Genomic DNA, 17,164 nt, shown 5'->3' with positions numbered 1-17,164 from the left:
TTTAGATCTTTTTGTAGCAAAGAAGAAAACTAATAGGTGTTCCCTTGTGGCCTGTGGATGAGCTTAGCTCTACTTTTGCTGTGCACAAATTGAAGGCCACATAGGCTACAACAATTGAATCAGCTGACAACTGATTACCAAGCGAAGACCAAACTAGTGATTTTTAAACTAATTGATAGACGGTTTAAGCACTTAAAAGATCCAGTACTCTAGTTAGTACTCTGCTATTTTGCTTGATGTGAATTGTCGCATGCCATATGAGAAGGTATAAGGTAAAGACTAGTTAGCAAGCCAGAGTGATGAGAACCCTAAATTTTTGTTGTTACAAGCTAATTTAACTTAGCAATCATATGCCAGTATTGTTGTACAAATCAAGTCTCCAACATACAAAGTGCAAGACAATGGGTTGACTTTGGAAATCAATATTTCAAGACCTTAATTGGAATAATGTCATTCCAAATCTCATCTAGGAAGTGGTAAGCCAAAAAATAAGAAATGGTATACATACCAATTTCCTCAATATAACCAAAGATAAAAGCTTGAAGTACAACAGTCCCTGCTCTAAACTCTTTACAGCAAAATCCTGTGCCTATCATAATAAGAGATACAAAGACCAAAGAACCTCAGGAAACTCTATGAGAGGTAATATCACTATATACAAGAATGATCAAACAAAATTCGGATTGATGGTCAAGATGATAAAATGCAATGAATTAAACCCCACTTAACCGTCCGCAGCTTTTTCTAAGGTTTTGAGTAGCCTGAACAAACCAGCAGCTTCTCTAATCCGCGAGAACTCGATACAGAAAGCCTGAACTTCGATAAAGAGATCTTGAACTGCAAGATAATTCAAGAGGAAAGCATCAGCATTTTCATCCTTGTTTCTTGTAAATCCACGAATGCCACCTTATAATCCCACCCATTACAAGAGTTCCATGTGAATGACTATCCAAAACTCTTTTTTATTGACTTGCTTACGGTCCTGAGTATGCCAAATTGCCAACCTATACCCTTCATCTCTCACACACTATTAGAGCATCTCCTATGGTTGTAGCTAGGGACTTCCTTGCAATTTTTAAAAGTCACTAGCTACTAGCTTGACCATTGGAGACAAATTTAGCTTTGGCATTGCTTGGGGGAAATCTGCCAAAAGTGAACCCAAGATTATTGGAAAAGTGGATCTCATTAATGGCAAGTGAGACCCCTTTAAATGGAAAGTTGTAGCTAACCATTGGGGTATTAATAAGCTAGAAATGAAAATGGGTGGAAATCTTATGTGGCATAGCAAGCTAATTTGGCAATTAGCTTGCCATTGGAGTTGCTCTTACTCCATCCCGTACTAAATTCTTACATACTTGCCATTTGGCACATCCTAAAATATAATCCACTTAAGTTTTCTTTTGGTGTAAGAGAGTAATAGAGAGCAATAATGTATATGGGATCTAATGGCATCAGTTATTCTCTCCACAAGACTTTACTAACTAAGCTAGCTGACATAAACACTTTCATGCTCAAGTTAAGTCAATATATTAAAATATTTTTTCCCCAACTCTGTCCACCCCAATACTTCTGTAATATCTTTTTTTTTCTCTCTATTCACTTCATGTGTTATTTTAACATTTGACAACTGCTTCTAATTTCAGTGTCTAGCCCAAGTGTGAAAAGTATTACAGGAAAGAGTCGGAAGGAATAAATTTTAATTTGAAGCACGGGTAACACTACAGAATTAGCCCTCATAACTTAATGACCTCACCCTGTCACCCCATTCAAGGAACAAATAAGTTAGAAATTGATGTTATTTTAGTAACTATAGTATTTCAAGAACTTCAGAAGGTCAGACCATCAGAAAATGGAGAGTTAAAATTGAAAAGAAAATAAAACTTGGTGACCCCCATCTTCCTGGAGAACAAAGAACATCCCACGGTGTCGGCATAGGCTGGGTGTAAGCAGAGCAGCGCAAAGAAAAGAGTCACAGAGATCACTCTCCCATACTCTGAGTTCTTTGAGCAGTAAAATGCAAAACATGGTAACTAAGACCAACACATAAATAGAGCATTCGAATCATTTAGCATAAGAACAGAGGTGAATGAAGCCAATGATAGCAACTGTCAGAAAGTGCAAAATTTTACAGAGAGATTGAAGAAGACAAACCATTGATGATCTCATTACGTATTAAGCTCTGTAAGAAGACGCATACAAGTCTCACAAGCCTGTTCTGCATATACTTGTCCTGTACAATACATAGCAAATTTCAAACATTTATTCCTCAAACATAGCAAGTAGTAGCAGTTCTAAAAAGAAGAGGTAATATGGTCACATCAAGACCACCATAACGGACACAGGCACCTGAGACGACATAATGTTTGGCAACTCCTCTTTTCCCGACGGAAAATATAACAGAAGAACCAGATTCAAGATTTTTAATGAACTTCCTAATAGTATACATTAATTTAGTCATATATCATTCCAGGCCACACAAACACACTGTTCTCAAAATTGCTCATTGCATGCCAAACAACAGCAAAGGTCAAGTCTTTTCCATCCTAACAATCAGCATAACAGTAACTAAAAATCAGGAGAAAATAAGAAGCCATCTGTTTTTGTCATTCCCGCTAGATAGCTTCTGCCTGATGTTTCCTAACACAGCATTGTGAAATTAAAGGCATAAAATGAAACAAGCTCACAGCATTATAGTACATGAAACACTGACATACCCACCCACACATAGAAATGATATTGACAGCAAGACTAGCATATTGACAGCAAAACTTCAATTGACAGAAATGATTTGGGACACCCGAAAAGAAAAGTGTGAAAAAAGATAGCCACGGAGTAATGAATATCTGAAGTAAAAAATAAAAAAAAATTGATCCATAGATGATATCCTAGAAAGAAAATATAATATAGACCCTTCTATGCACCTCAGAAATACAGTCTTTGACCATATTTCAGGTTAAAAAAACACCACAATGCCACAAATCAAACTAGCTCCAAGCAAAAACATGAACCTAAAGAGTGCAACCAACCTAAAAAAGGGAAAAAGGAGGAGAAAGAAAGACCGTAGTCAGGCTACAGAGAAGGCGGTACGCTTCATTTGAAATTTGAACCAGTTAAAGTAAATCCAATTATTTTCCCACTATACTCTCCTTTGACCTATCAGACTGATTGTTATATACATGTAATAAAAGTATGTATATGATCTATGCTTTACAATTCTCGGTTCTCTTCTCATTGTTCTCATCCACGATGGAAATGCCAACCAATATTCGGGACTCATTGACATTAAGCATCATGCTGAAACAATACATGCCTTTAAATTATTATCGCAATGAGATTTTGATGAATCAAACAGCTTTTAAGAATTAATGTAATCAAATAAAAAGTGTCACATAAATCCTTTCTCAACATTTAACATTATCACTTGATACAAATCATTCATTGCAGCAATCAGGGTCATTGCTAAACAGCTGTTCCAAACACATCAAATTGACCATAATTGATTGCAGTACGTAGACATTTTTGCTAGAAGCATGTGCACCAACCAAGTAGGGCCATAAAAAAGAAAAGAGCTTCAACCACAATCATCACTTCCTAGTTCCTAGATCATGCACCAAAGTTGACTCAGGAAGAAATTATTTCACTGAAGATTTCTAATGAAGTACAATTCTTCATTACTTGTCAAAAATATAAAATTTTAGTACAAACTTGACCCTACCAAATCTTCATGTGCAAAATATACATAATTGGTAGCAGAGCTTCCAAAGAACTAGAGAAGTATGATTCTCTAAGACAAAGAGTATTCCATACGGTCATCCAAAAGCTGAAAGAGACATCAGAAAGAAAGGTGAAGGAATTTACCTTAATGTTTTCACAAGAGGATATGCAATTTGTTATGTACATATGCACAAATTCTGTGGGGAGGTCCACTGCTGTTGTAAGCCTGTTTACAACTTCCATAGAATGTAGACTCATATCCATATTGACTAGAACTGTAAAATAGCTGCATCCGACCAAAAAGTAAAAGAAATCATAACAGGAACAAAATGAGGGGGAAGGGGGGGGGGGGGGGGACCGGCTGCGTACAGCATATCAAGAAGCAGAGAGGAAAATAGCAAGACTTCAGTAACGCACTCTGAAATTTCTGGTGAGTTCATCAGCTTGATAAGAACTTCAACTGCGATAAGAGGATTGTTTTCCACCAATTCCTGACAAGTAAGATAATGCTATTCTTAATATCAATAAATAAGAATTGCAATAAAAGCATTAGGTAAATCACAAAATCATTTACCGGAAGCTTTCTTGGAGTCAACCCGCAATGATAGACCAGCTTAGGGTCGTTTGCCAACTCCACTAAAACTTGCTGACAGAGCAAAATAAAAATAATGAGAGAAGGATTACAGAAATGTAAGATCTCAACAACTTGTGAAACAAACTCAACTTGAGAAAGCTGCTAAATAAAAACAGATATAGTTATATTAGATATACGACCAACAATCACACAGCTCAAACTAAGCAATTTTTGCGTCTGAGTGCTCATACAAAGTCATAACTCAAAGAAACATATACTCCCATTATTCCACATAGATTTACTCACTTTCCTTTTTGGTACATTCCACAAAAATTTACTCACTTTCCTTTTTGGTACGTTTCACAAATATTTAATCACTTCACTTTTTCTATTGATGGACAAGAGGCCTGACACATCTTTTGACTTTATAAGATTATAACTCAAATCTACTTACTTTATAATTATTTCTCTCTCCTTACCCTCACCTTTTCCATTTCAATCTCCAAATCCGACCCCCATATCCTTGGTTTTGATGAAAAGCAAGGTGGATAAATTGAAGTGAAACGGAAGGATTATTACATAAGTGGAAACTGAAAAGTACAAAATGTGCAGACTTAAAGAGGTAATATATTACAATTGCTTGCACATTCAACTTATCCAAAGACGGTAAGCATCATTGTTTCTTTACAGACAGCCTAATTTTCATGTTCAATAATAGAACAAAATGTGCAGACTTAAAGAGGTAATACATTACAACTGCTTGCACATTCAACTTATCCAAAGACGGTAACAAGCATCATTGTTTTGTTACAGTAGCCTAATTTCCCATGTTCAATAATAGAAATCACATAGCAACTAGCATTTGACGAATAAGAGAAACAACAATTAGTCAGTTGAGATACGTTTTAGCTGGAAAGAATAAGTTGAAATCACAAAAAATCAGTATTAAATGGTATAGATCAGATTTAATCAGTAAAAATTGCTAACCTCATATAACATATACAAAGATTGGTAACTTCATATAAGTATATAAAATAAACAATGAATCAGTAAAAGTAAGTATCCATCAGTTCTACAAAAATCAGGTGAAGAAAACACGACCCTATATCGATCTATTTCCTCCGTATCAAATAAGATGCTACACTTTCCCGTTGTTTCAAATAAGATGCTACACTTTTTTTCTTTCCTTATTTAATAAGTTTTACCATCAAAATGACTATAGTACCCTTACTTATAATAGTAAACTACACTAATCTACCTTAACCTAATATTATTAGATTAATAAACACAATTGTTAAATCCTAATATCTACACCTCAACCACCCTCTCTCTCCTTTCCTCCCCTCCTTTAAAACCACCATCAAACCCACCACCTCCTCTCCTCTCTCTTCACCAACATCCAACAGCCACAACTACAACCACCAACCGCCTAACAAATCGCCACCACCATCAACCGCCTAGCACAAGCACCACCATTAGCACACCCACCACCATCGATCTCCTTGTTTCTCCTTCTTCCTCTCTTATTCGTTCTCCTTCAATCTCTTCTGATCTTGTTCGCTGCCATCTTCTCTCCTTCTATCTCCTTCATCTTCATCTTCTCTCCTTCGATGTCTTTCTTCTTCATCTTATCTCCCTCGATCTCCTTCGTCTTCATCTTCTCTCCTTCGGTTTCTCGCTCCTTCGTCTTCATCTTCTCTCCTTCGATCTCCTTCTTGCTCTCTCCTTCAATCTTGTTGTTTTGTTTGATTGTCCGTTCGTTGATTTTGAGGATTATCAATGATGTTGAAATTTCAGGGTTTTGATTTTGCTGTTGAATTTTTAGGGTTTTGATTTTAAGGTGAATGTTTAAACTAAAAATTGAAAGGTGGAAGTCTCATAATATATCAATGATGTTTAAGATTTTTCGGGTTCTGTTACCTTTGGGATTCTGAACTCGTTGAAGATGATAAATACAGATTTGTGCATAACATAGGAGAACAAGGTGCAAATTTGGTTGTGGTGGTGGTGGCGAGGTGGTTCTGATGGTGGCGAGTTGGTGCTGGTGGTGTTGTGTTTGGTTCAGGTTGTGGCAAGGTGGCGTTTGTGGTAGTGGAGTGGTGGCTGCTGGCGGTGGCAGGCTGTTGCTAGTGGATCCCAAGTGTTGATGGAATGGATTAGTTGTGTTATTAGTTAATCTAATCACATACCCCTCCCATTTGATTATACACTAAGAAAAATTGCCTCGGAGTCCGTAATTCAAAAAGTAAAGCATTTAATTTGATATGGAGGAAGTATATTTCTTTAAAATCTAGATATACATGATACATAGACAAGGAAATAGAATACATTTGACAACAGAAATAGAACTTTATGACAAGTCAAATATTTTGCAAATAGTCCAATTAGTAGTATAGAATAATAATGTAATGTTATACTTAATTGTAATCTCTCTTTATCCCAAATTAGTTGTCATATATCCTTTTCTGGATGATCCAAATTATTTGTTAAATGCCTCTGGGTAAGTTTATTCTCTCCCCTCCTTCTCTAAGGTTGTCCCCCACTTCCATCTATTCTCTCTACTTTTCTTTTATTCCTATTAAAACTTGTGCCAAAATGCTTGTGGCGACTAAATTGGGATAAGGAGTACAACATTTTACCACAACATAGTTCAATAACAAAGTCAAGCACCTGTTGTTGCGCTGGAGCAAGCGGACCTTTTAAAGCCTTTGCGATTAAATCTCTTACAGCTGCACCTCTACTTGTATCCGCACACATGCCATAATCCCATAAAAGCTCATGATTATTGTCAGGGTTGAGCCAAACCAGCTGTAGAGGGCTTAAGCAGGTTACGTACAACAGTATATAATAGGTACTTCCACAAATTAATTAAAGTGACTGAGGGTCTAACCTCCCCGTCTTGAAGAGGAAGCCTCGGTGGAAGAGGCCTGATCCACTTAGGTTCTAGCCCTTCTAGAGAGAGATTTTGTAATAGCTCAGTTATTGCTTCATCTCTATTGCCAGATCCTATTTTGGGTTTGGCTCCAGGTTGGAGGTCAAATCTGACAAAAAAAAGGATATGTGATGAGGTACTTTACCAACAAACTGAATATCAAGTTCAAGATATTGACACTGCAAAATAAGACAAAAAGATATACTCTTCTGATGTTGCATCACATTGAGGTGGCACGTCCGGATCAGAAATCACTTTCTTGACAGAGGAATTCTTAAATAAACAGTTATAAGGCTCTGGACGAACTTTACTGCAAAATTGCTCTTGCAAGTGTTCACGAGTTGGAAAAGTCTGAAAGCAAACATAACAATCCCCATCAACATAAAGAAACTATTATTTGAAAAGCAACACACTGCAGCTGCACTTTGACATTGCATCTCAACAATTTCACATGTACTTGAGCGGGTGTTACTCCAACTTACAATAGATGAAGAATCAAAGCCTTTAATATAGTCTGAAGCAGACTGTTTAAGAACCTGTATCAATGAACCAAATCTGTAATGCATCTCTAGCGAGAAATCTCCATGAAATGCACCACGAAATTTTCACGTAGCTACTGCAACTCATATGTAAGCAGCTAGGAACAAAATTTAAATAAAAAATAAGAAAACAAAATAAAAATTCAACATCAACATATACCTCCTTGTCACTTCCATTGCCAGATGATGCTGAACCCAACAATTGCAGAATTAATGCTCGCTCGTACTTCGCACCTTCTTCATCAGATGCAGCCTGAAACATTCAAAAGATCACAGATGACAACATTTTATTAGCACATACTCAATGAAGATAGTAGAGTATAACTGCTATATCATGCTACACAACGGTAGACAATTGCAAATTTTACATCTTTGGGCTACATAGCACTCAGATTGATATACCACCTCCACAATCCAATAAGCTAAGACAGTCATTATTTACCAGCCAAGTGAATATTATGGCATTTTACAGATCAATAAAAAGCCTAAAGAGTAGTCAATATACGGTCTTAGGCTCTTAGCAGTTAGCCCCCAAGCCAAACAAAGATAAACCAAAATTAGATATGTGGAGGGCCACGGCAAATAAAAGGTTGCAAGAACCTCTCAAATATGTGCCTTTAGTTAAAGAAGTTCCTGAACACTTTTTACCTGGATCTAAATCCAGTCTGAAAATAAACGTTTTAGGCTTGCACGTCATAGTTTGATACCTCGATCAGCTCCTTCCCATTCAGTTATTCATGGATATATGATAATTGATATGGAAAAAAGGTTAATAGCTCTCTGCAGCAAAATTCAAAGCAAACCAGATGACATTGTGGCAACAGATGGCCAATTTCTCTCGCAAATCTTTTGACAAATCAATAATTATGGCTCCAAATATAAAATGATTTTACATCTGTTTTTATGTTATTTCGTACTGTACAAATCCTTTGTTTGTGTAATCGTTTTCCCACAAGGAGTAATGAGAAGATTTTTAGAATGGATTGATACCTATGCCTAGATCGCGGATAATGGAAATTTTATTGATAAGACCTTTTCAATTGTGGCCAATATCTTATTACGAATAATTCCGACAATTTCAGGAGAAAAAGAGGCGTCAAAATGCGACTGTGTCGGGATATCTTATCTGTCTCCCCAGGAAAATGGATATCTCCCGAAAAGAAAATTAAGTTCAATCTTTATTTTTTCCTCTTTGGAGCCATAATTATTAAGATGACAGTAGAAATTGATTTCTGATTCTCGAAAAGTTTGCAACTGTTGGCGACAGCGGAAGTAAAGTGGGAAATAGGATCGAAAATACAAGAATATGTGAAGTGAAATAAGTAGAGCTGCGGCACCTACTTTATATATTAAATAATTATAATGATAATACTCAAAATAATATATTCATTAATATTTTTGTTGTGCATATATATATATATAATACATCATGACATTATATATATATAAGAATTAATAAGCTAAAATTAAGCAGCCTAAAAACTAATTGAAAACATATCGTTACGTTACAATTGTGTTTTACTATTTTATGGGTGATTTTCCTTATTCTTTGTAATAACCCTCAATTATATTGCAAATTAATATTTATCTCACAAATTCCCTCTTAATTTGCAATGTTCAACATAGTCTTGAATTTTTCGAACTTTTCTTTGGTTATTGCTTTGGTAAGCATATCTGCTGGCTGATCACTTGTATTAATAAACTCAAGCCTTATTTCCTCTTCATTGACTAAATCACGTATAAAGTGATGTCGAATCTCTATGTGTTTACTTCTAGCATGAAACACTGGATTTTTAGTCATAGCAATTGCGGACATATTGTCGCAAAAGATTGTTGTCGAGTTCTCTTGATTCGTACCCAAATCTTTTAAAATTCTTCTTAACCAAACCGCTTCACATGCTGCTTCAGTAGCTGACATATATTCAGCTTCTGCTGAAGAAAGTGCTACAGTTTGTTGCTTCTTTGAATGCCACGATATTATCTTAGTGCCTAAACAAAAAATGTAAGCTGATGTACTCTTGCGATCATCTGTAGAACCAGCCCAGTCACTACCTGTATAACCAATTAATTCATCAATTTCTTCAATTCGATACCTTATGCCTATTTTCTTAGTACCTTGAAGATAACGTAAGATCCTTTTTGCGGCAGCAAAATGAAGTGTGCTAGGATTATTCATAAATCTTGATACCATATTCACTGCTTGAGCTATGTCAGGCCTCGTATGAGTTAAGTATAATAGAGAACCTACTAAACTTCTATATATATTACCATCGACCTGTTTAGCTCCATCATCTTGTCTTAATTTTTCATTCAATGCCATAGGAGTATATACAGGTTTGCAACTCTCCATGTGAAACCTTTTTAGAAGATCCATTGTATATTTTTCTTGGTTAAAGAAAATTTCCCCCTTGGTTTGCTTCACTTGGATTCCAAGAAAATACTTCATCAGTCCCAAGTCCGTCATTTCAAATTCTTGCATCATGGACTCTTTGAAATCATTGATGAGTTTCACATCATTTCCAGTATAGATAAGATCATCAACATAAAGACAAACAATGAGAAAATGTCCATCATTGTTTTCTTTAATGTAGAGTGATGGTTCACTTGGACTCCTTTTGAATCCATTATTCATAAAATACTTGTCAATTCTGCTATTCCATGCTCTTGGAGCTTGTTTAAGTCCATAGAGCGCTTTACGCAAACGATAAACTTTTTCTTCTTGCCCTGGAATTTCGTAACCTTGTGGTTGTTCCACATAGACTTCTTCTTCTAATACTCCATTAAGAAATGCAGACTTCACATCAAGTTGATACACAAATAATTCCTTTTGTGCAGCTATGGCTAACACTGTTCTAATGGTTTCAATACGAGCTACTGGAGCAAAAGTCTCGTTGAAATCAACTCCAGGCTTTTGAGCATAGCCTTTAACAACAAGCCTTGCTTTGTGTTTTTGAATATTTCCATCTTGGTCTAGTTTTGTTTTATAGACCCATTTTAAACCAATAATGTCTTTACCTTTTGGGCAACATACAAGTTCCCATGTCTTATTTTTCTCAATCATCGAAATCTCATCATTCATTGCTTTTATCCAAACGTGTTCTGTTGATGCTTCTTTAAATGTAGAAGGTTCAGATGCAAATAAAGCGAATGTAGCCATGTTGTTTTCTCTGGCTAATGAGCAATCATAATCATCTAAATAACCAGGCCTTCTTCTATTTCTTGTTGGATACCTTGAAACTTGAGGAGGCAGTAATGTACCTTGTGAGTCTGTACTTGGTGTTGTGTTTGGAAAACTCTCCTGATTCTGTGATGATCCGCCATATGGTGTTATGGAAATTGGATCTTGTGATGAGATAGCTTCTTCTGGTATAGAAGCTGAAACTTGTGCTTGAATATTTTCATTATTCCATTTCCATTTTGCCGATTCATCAAATATCACATCTCTAGAGACTATAATCTTATTAGTCTCGGGATCTAGAAGACGGTAACCCTTAGATTCATCACTGTACCCAATAAAAAGATATTTTCTTCCTTTGGGATCAAACTTATCTTTGCTTTGATCTTTATTCAAGGCATATGCAATGCATCCAAAAATTTTAAGATGACTTACAACCGGTTTTCTGCCACTCCAAGCCTCTTCAGGGGTCTTGTTACGAACTGCTTTTGTCGGAGAGCGATTGAGTATGTAAACTGCTGTATTTACTGCTTCGGCCCAAAAAGTTTTGGGTAGACCCTTTTCTTCCATCATGCTTCTTGCCATTTCTACAATTGTGCGGTTTTTCCTTTCTGCGACACCATTTTGCTGTGGTGTTCTTGAGACTGTCAATTGTCTTTTTATACCTTCATTTCTACAATGCTCCATGAAGGGTTTATATATAAATTCACCCCCTCTGTCTGTTCTTAATGTTTTTATCATATAACCACTTTGTCTTTCAACGAATGCTTTGAATTGAAGAAAGACCTTAAAAGCATCTGACTTTTGATCGATAAAATATATCCACATCATGCGGGTGTAATCATCAACGAATAATATGAAATACCTCTTATCTTGCAATGATGGGTTTCTAGTAGGGCCAAAAATATCTGCATGTACCAATTACAAAGGAGCTTTAGCTCTCCATGAAGTCTTTGGGAATGGCAAGCGATGCATTTTTCCATATATGCATCCTTCACATAGTTGAATATCTCTATCAATGTGTGGTAGTCCTACAACAATGTCTTTTTGCTTTAGTAATTGTAGGCCTTTTTGGTTCAAATGACCATAACGTAAGTGCCAAAGATAAGATTCATCCATGATTGTTGCTTGTAATGCCACCTTTTCATTTTGCGGTAGATGTAGCGGGAAGACTTTATTTTCAGCCATTTGTACTTTTGCCAATGTGGTACCAGATTTCTTGTCTACAATTGTACATTCCCCATCATCAAACTTTGCTGAATATCCTCTTTGTACAAGTTGCCCAACACTTAAGAGATTATGAGCCAGATTAGGCACATATAAAACCTCATGTATGCATTTTGTTTCATTTGATTTGTTATTTATGGCAATGACTCCTTTTCCTTCAACATTCGCTTTCTTTCCATCTCCTAGGGTGACTTGGTTTGTTGCACCCATATCTAGCTTGACAAATAAATCTTTATTTCCTGTCATGTGGTTACTGCAACCACTATCTAAGAACCATAAATTATCAAATTTATTTTGCACATCCATGCACGTTATAAATACCTGCTCGCCTTCACCATTTGCGGTGAAATTTGCTTCATTTGTATCTTTTCCATCTTGATGCCAACAATCCTTGTGGCTGTGGTTTGGATTAGGACATCGTTTACATCTGTGGTAACAATCTGATGTTTGATGTCCAGGTTTGCCACAAATACGACAATGAACATTGCTTGTTCTTTGTTGATAATTTTGGTATTGTCCGCGACCTCTACCTCTGCTTCGTCCTCGGCCACGACCAAAATTTTGGGTACCACGACCTCTTCCATATTGGTATCCTCTTTGGTTTCTGTCTCTTTTCTCTGATTCTCTTTGATATTGTTTATTAGATATATTAAGTTGGGATTGAAATGCTTGATCTATAGGTTGATCGATATTTGAATTTCTTCTCAATCTTTGCTCATGTGATTCCAAAGATCCCATTAACTCATGCATAGTGAGAGTTGATAAATCTTTTGACTCTTCTATTATGAATGCTGCTGAATTATATTTTTCTGTCAAACTCCTTAAAACTTTACGAACTACTCTCTTTTCTTCGATGGTGTCAGCGAGACTTTTTATTTGATTGACTATCTCTGTGACTCGAGAAAAATAAACTTGGATGCTTTCCGTCTTCTTCATCTCCAAGTTATCAAAATCTGTCCATAAAGTTTGCAATCTCACAGTAACAACTTTTTCATTTCCTAGAAATTCCTTTTTTAATGTATCCCAAGCTTCTTTGGATTTTTTCAAGCCAAATAAGCGAGGAAATATAGTTTTATTCACAGCCGCATGAATATATCGCAATGCGAGTGCATCTCTTTTCTTATTTTCTTTATATAATTTTTGTTGTGCTTCATTAGCACCTTCAGCCAGATCTTCATACCCATCTTCCACAAGCTCCCATAAGTCTTGGGATATAAAGAAGGTTTGCATTTGACTACTCCAATAGTCATAATGTTCTCCGTCAAAGATAGGTAAGGTTGGTTGTGCGTAAGAGAAAATCGCGTTTGAACTTGAAGCCATAATTAGCTCTGATACCAAATTTGTTGGCGACAGCGGAAGTAAAGTGGGAAATAGGATCGAAAATACAAGAATATGTGAAGTGAAATAAGTAGAGCTGCGGCACCTACTTTATATATTAAATAATTATAATGATAATACTCAAAATAATATATTCATTAATATTTTGTTGTGCAATATATAATATATATACATCATGACATTATATATATATAAGAATTAATAAGCTAAAATTAAGCAGCCTAAAAACTAATTGAAAACATATCGTTACGTTACAATTGTGTTTTACTATTTTATGGGTGATTTTCCTTATTCTTTGTAATAACCCTCAATTATATTGCAAATTAATATTTATCTCACAGCAACTCCACAGAGACGCAAGCGTCAATATCAGATTCACGGCACAAATATCCATGTTTATCACATGTGTCTAAGCAACTGGAAGTCTGGAACGTCGGTGATTATTGGGCATCTTAGTCAAAGAGCCCCTCCCCTAACTTCCCGGGATGCAAAAGATTGCAAGAAGATAAGCCGTGTACTAAAATTGTGTGGAAGCTTAGTAAAGGTAAGAACTGTACTGCTTCATTACCTAAGACTACTTCACTCCCTGACTAAGACCGAGGGTAACAAAAACCACATTATCTCTATTCTTTAATTCATCGCCGGAGTGATCAATTAAACCAATCAACCACAGGAGGCAAATTATTACAGATTGAACGTCGAAAGTAGACAGATCCTCTGTATACTACAACACATATACAAGACTTTCAAATGCAAGTAGTATGTGAATCAATTAGATCGAGATATATTCTCAAAGATACATAAAGAACTATTAACACTTACATTGACCAGAAGCGAAATAAAAGGGTTTTCTGAAGGTTGCTGAGAAGAATATGCCTGATAGAGTATACAAATAGCATGTAGACGTTGATTTGGAAGAAGCATGGGTTTGTCCTACAATAACAAAGCAACAGTAAGTCCAATTATTAATAAGGTAGATCCGAAGAAAAATAGGCCCAATACATTCGAAAATAATTATTACGATTATAAATGCCCATGGAGAAACATGAGAAGATAGAAAGGTCATGCAAGTATATATTACTTAAACAAAGAAAAAAAATGTATTTAGAAACGACACAGATTGCCACATTGATAAAGAGGCCATAAAATGTAAAATGCAGTCCCTTAAAAAATCACTGCTTGATGCCCCCTTGCTGTGAAAGAGAGTTCCATCTCAAAGATTAAAGTCAGCTAACAGCAATGGCAAAGCACAGATTTGCTAAGAATAACACACCAAGTTTCTTCAACCCTAAGATGCATCAAATGAAAGTTTGCAATCAATAAAGGTAGCAAGGCTGCTATTAACTCCCTTCAGATTGCAAATAATTGAAGTGACTCACATTTATTTGTAGCACAATCATATCAAACTTCCTACAATAATGCAAGGGAAACAAGAACAACACAAGGTACAGGAGCAAAACACAACCCCCATTTTCAAAGCATACAACTGACATCAGGCTAAGTTCGAGCCTAAGTTTCAAACCCAATGGTAGTTAGCCCATACACACACGATACCATCGGCTCGTGGGTCTTCAGAGGTTCATCCTCAAACTGAATATCAAAATTCGCTCAAATATAACAACCTTAACCTTGCATTTTAGAGGACCACCCTATCACACCATGGTAAGACCCAAATTTCAAAAGGTTCTTCACTAATCACTCAATCAAACCAGCTCAACATTGAGTACACTACTTCGTTCTTCAATAAACATAAATAACCTCATTTCTTTACCTTCTCTACAATCTCGTACGAAAGGCGATACCTTTTTACAGCTCATTAGTTCACAGTCACACCACAGACTAGCATCCTACCAAATTTTTTTAACCACATCAGAATTCACAACAATTCCAAAGCTCACCATATCTTAACTAAAATCATATCTCAGATCACTAGAAACACAAACAAAATCAACTCCAATCAAATTACACTTCAGAAACCCTAATCAAGTAAAACAATTCCAACAACAAAACCAAAAACCCTCAAAAAAACGAAAATCACAGTCGACAACTTATAAATTGCAATCAAATCAAGCTCAATATTGCATAAAATTGAAAATCAAAAGGTGAGAGAAACCTCAATAAGAGTAGCTAGAGCAGTGCATATCGTGAAGTGGATATATGAAGGAAATTTAGAGTTGAAATCCGCCATAACTTCATCGAAAGAACGTTGTTCTGAATTTAGCAGAGAAAACAACGCCTTCGAATCTTCGACGCTAATCATCGTCGTCGAAGTTGTGGTTTCGTCGGAAAGTACAGAGGAGAGAGAAAATGGGTTTTTTTGCGCGTTTCGAAACTTTTTACAGAAAAGTCAATAAAGAATACGCACACTACTACTACCTTACTTGGATAGATGATGGATCTCTTTACTTGGATGAGAGAGTCATATTTTGCTTACTTCTTTCCCAAAATGCCCCTGTTTTTGGATTTTTGCCCTATTTTCATTTTATTTATTTATTCATTTTGGCTCGTTTCTTTTTGAAATTTTTGTCAATACCCACTTTTAAAAGTTTTTTTTAAAAAAATGACACTTTAATACCCTAATATTTCCTCCGGTCTTTATTAGTTTACCTATCTCTTTTACACAAAATTTTAGGAGAATTAATCTTGTAGAATATAGAAAGAAAAATAAACTATTATTTTATGTTAAAGTTGAATGTATGTGTGATGAAAAGTTAGTGATTTCATTTCAAAAACAGAAACAAAATAAATGCGTAAACTAATAAGAGACATCCCAAAAAAAATTACGGATAAACTAATAAAGATCGGAGGTAGTAATTAAAAAAAAAATATATTCCTCAAAAAGAAAAGTAAGATGTTGATTTTGGAACCCGACTAAAATAAATATTTGCAATTTCAAAATTAATTGAACAAAAGCCTTTTTTTTTTTTGTTCCTCCTTCACATCCAAATGTACGATTTTAATATAATTATTTGATCATGAATTAATCAAATGAAAATCCATTATCTGTGAATTTGTTTTCCTTTAATTTTAAAAATATGTGCTACTTTAACACACACAATAGTCAAAAAAAATATAAATTAAAACTAATACTTCTTTTGTTCTTTTTTTATTGCAACACATGAATTTTAGACTGTTTATATAATACACTTTGATCATCTATTGTGGTTTCTACTTATGAAAAAATATAATTTTGTAAGGTATTTTATTATATTTATTTCAACATATACATCCAGAATATCGACTTTTTGTAATTAGGTATTGGACCAAAAATTTGTTAAATTCTAACACATGGTAGTTTTAACTTAAGAAAAAAAAAAGGTTACAAAATTGTTTTTCGTTTTCTTCGTAAGTTAATTTTCTAGGTAATTTTTGACAGTTATCTTTTTTAATACCTAGCTAAAATCTCACTATCTCAACTTTTACGAATTTATTTGACTTGTTGATACTTGTGTGAATATATCAAATCTATTAAAATATATAGGAGACTTTAAGTGATCCTTAGTCAATCTTTTAAAGATGCTTCCTTTGTCCCTATTTTAACTGCAATATTTTTTATATTCGGTTATTATAATTTAATTACAACAGTTCCATTTACGGTATACATCCACTATTTATACTGTTATAATAACCATATCTTATAAAATGTTATCATTTTATGCGTTATG

At 35.1% G+C, this 17,164-nt stretch overlaps 1 protein-coding gene across 2 annotated transcripts; it reads right to left on the bottom strand.

The window, feature by feature from the left end:
• Window positions 1-385: 385 nt before the first annotated feature.
• On the bottom strand, window positions 386-15,883 carry LOC104890508 (uncharacterized). Of its 2 annotated transcripts, XM_010676018.4 has the most exons (12): window positions 15,613-15,883; window positions 14,322-14,432; window positions 7,920-8,012; window positions 7,703-7,756; window positions 7,426-7,571; window positions 7,179-7,329; window positions 6,959-7,096; window positions 4,289-4,360; window positions 4,132-4,205; window positions 3,859-4,000; window positions 2,152-2,230; window positions 386-837 (listed from the first exon to the last, which is right to left on the bottom strand). In XM_010676018.4, the coding sequence occupies exons 1-12, from the start codon at window positions 15,757-15,759 to the stop codon at window positions 725-727; spliced, it is 1,320 nt and encodes a 439-aa protein (XP_010674320.2). In that variant the 5' UTR covers window positions 15,760-15,883; the 3' UTR covers window positions 386-724. The 2 variants fall into 2 exon arrangements, with proteins under 2 accessions (XP_010674320.2, XP_010674321.2); XM_010676019.4 differs by lacking the exon at window positions 7,703-7,756 and having other exon boundaries at window positions 15,613-15,882.
• Window positions 15,884-17,164: the final 1,281 nt, after the last annotated feature.

Source organism: Beta vulgaris, chromosome 4, assembly GCF_026745355.1.
Source record: "Beta vulgaris subsp. vulgaris cultivar EL10 chromosome 4, EL10.2, whole genome shotgun sequence".
Lineage (NCBI taxonomy): Eukaryota > Viridiplantae > Streptophyta > Magnoliopsida > Caryophyllales > Amaranthaceae > Beta > Beta vulgaris.
The sequence above is the reverse complement of the archived record's forward strand: the minus strand, read 5'-3'. Positions and strand labels throughout refer to the sequence as shown.

Bases quoted from the DNA above. Each gene is read 5' to 3' on its own strand.
- LOC104890508 (XM_010676018.4), bottom strand. From the start codon at position 15,759: ATGATTAGCGTCGAAGATTCGAAGGCGTTGTTTTCTCTGCTAAATTCA. The intron at 7,572-7,702 runs GTAAGTTGGAGT...GTTTGCTTTCAG, and splicing joins GCTTTGATTCTTCATCTATT to ACTTTTCCAACTCGTGAACA. The intron at 4,206-4,288 runs GTAAATGATTTT...CTTACTTGTCAG, and splicing joins TGACTCCAAGAAAGCTTCCG to GAATTGGTGGAAAACAATCC.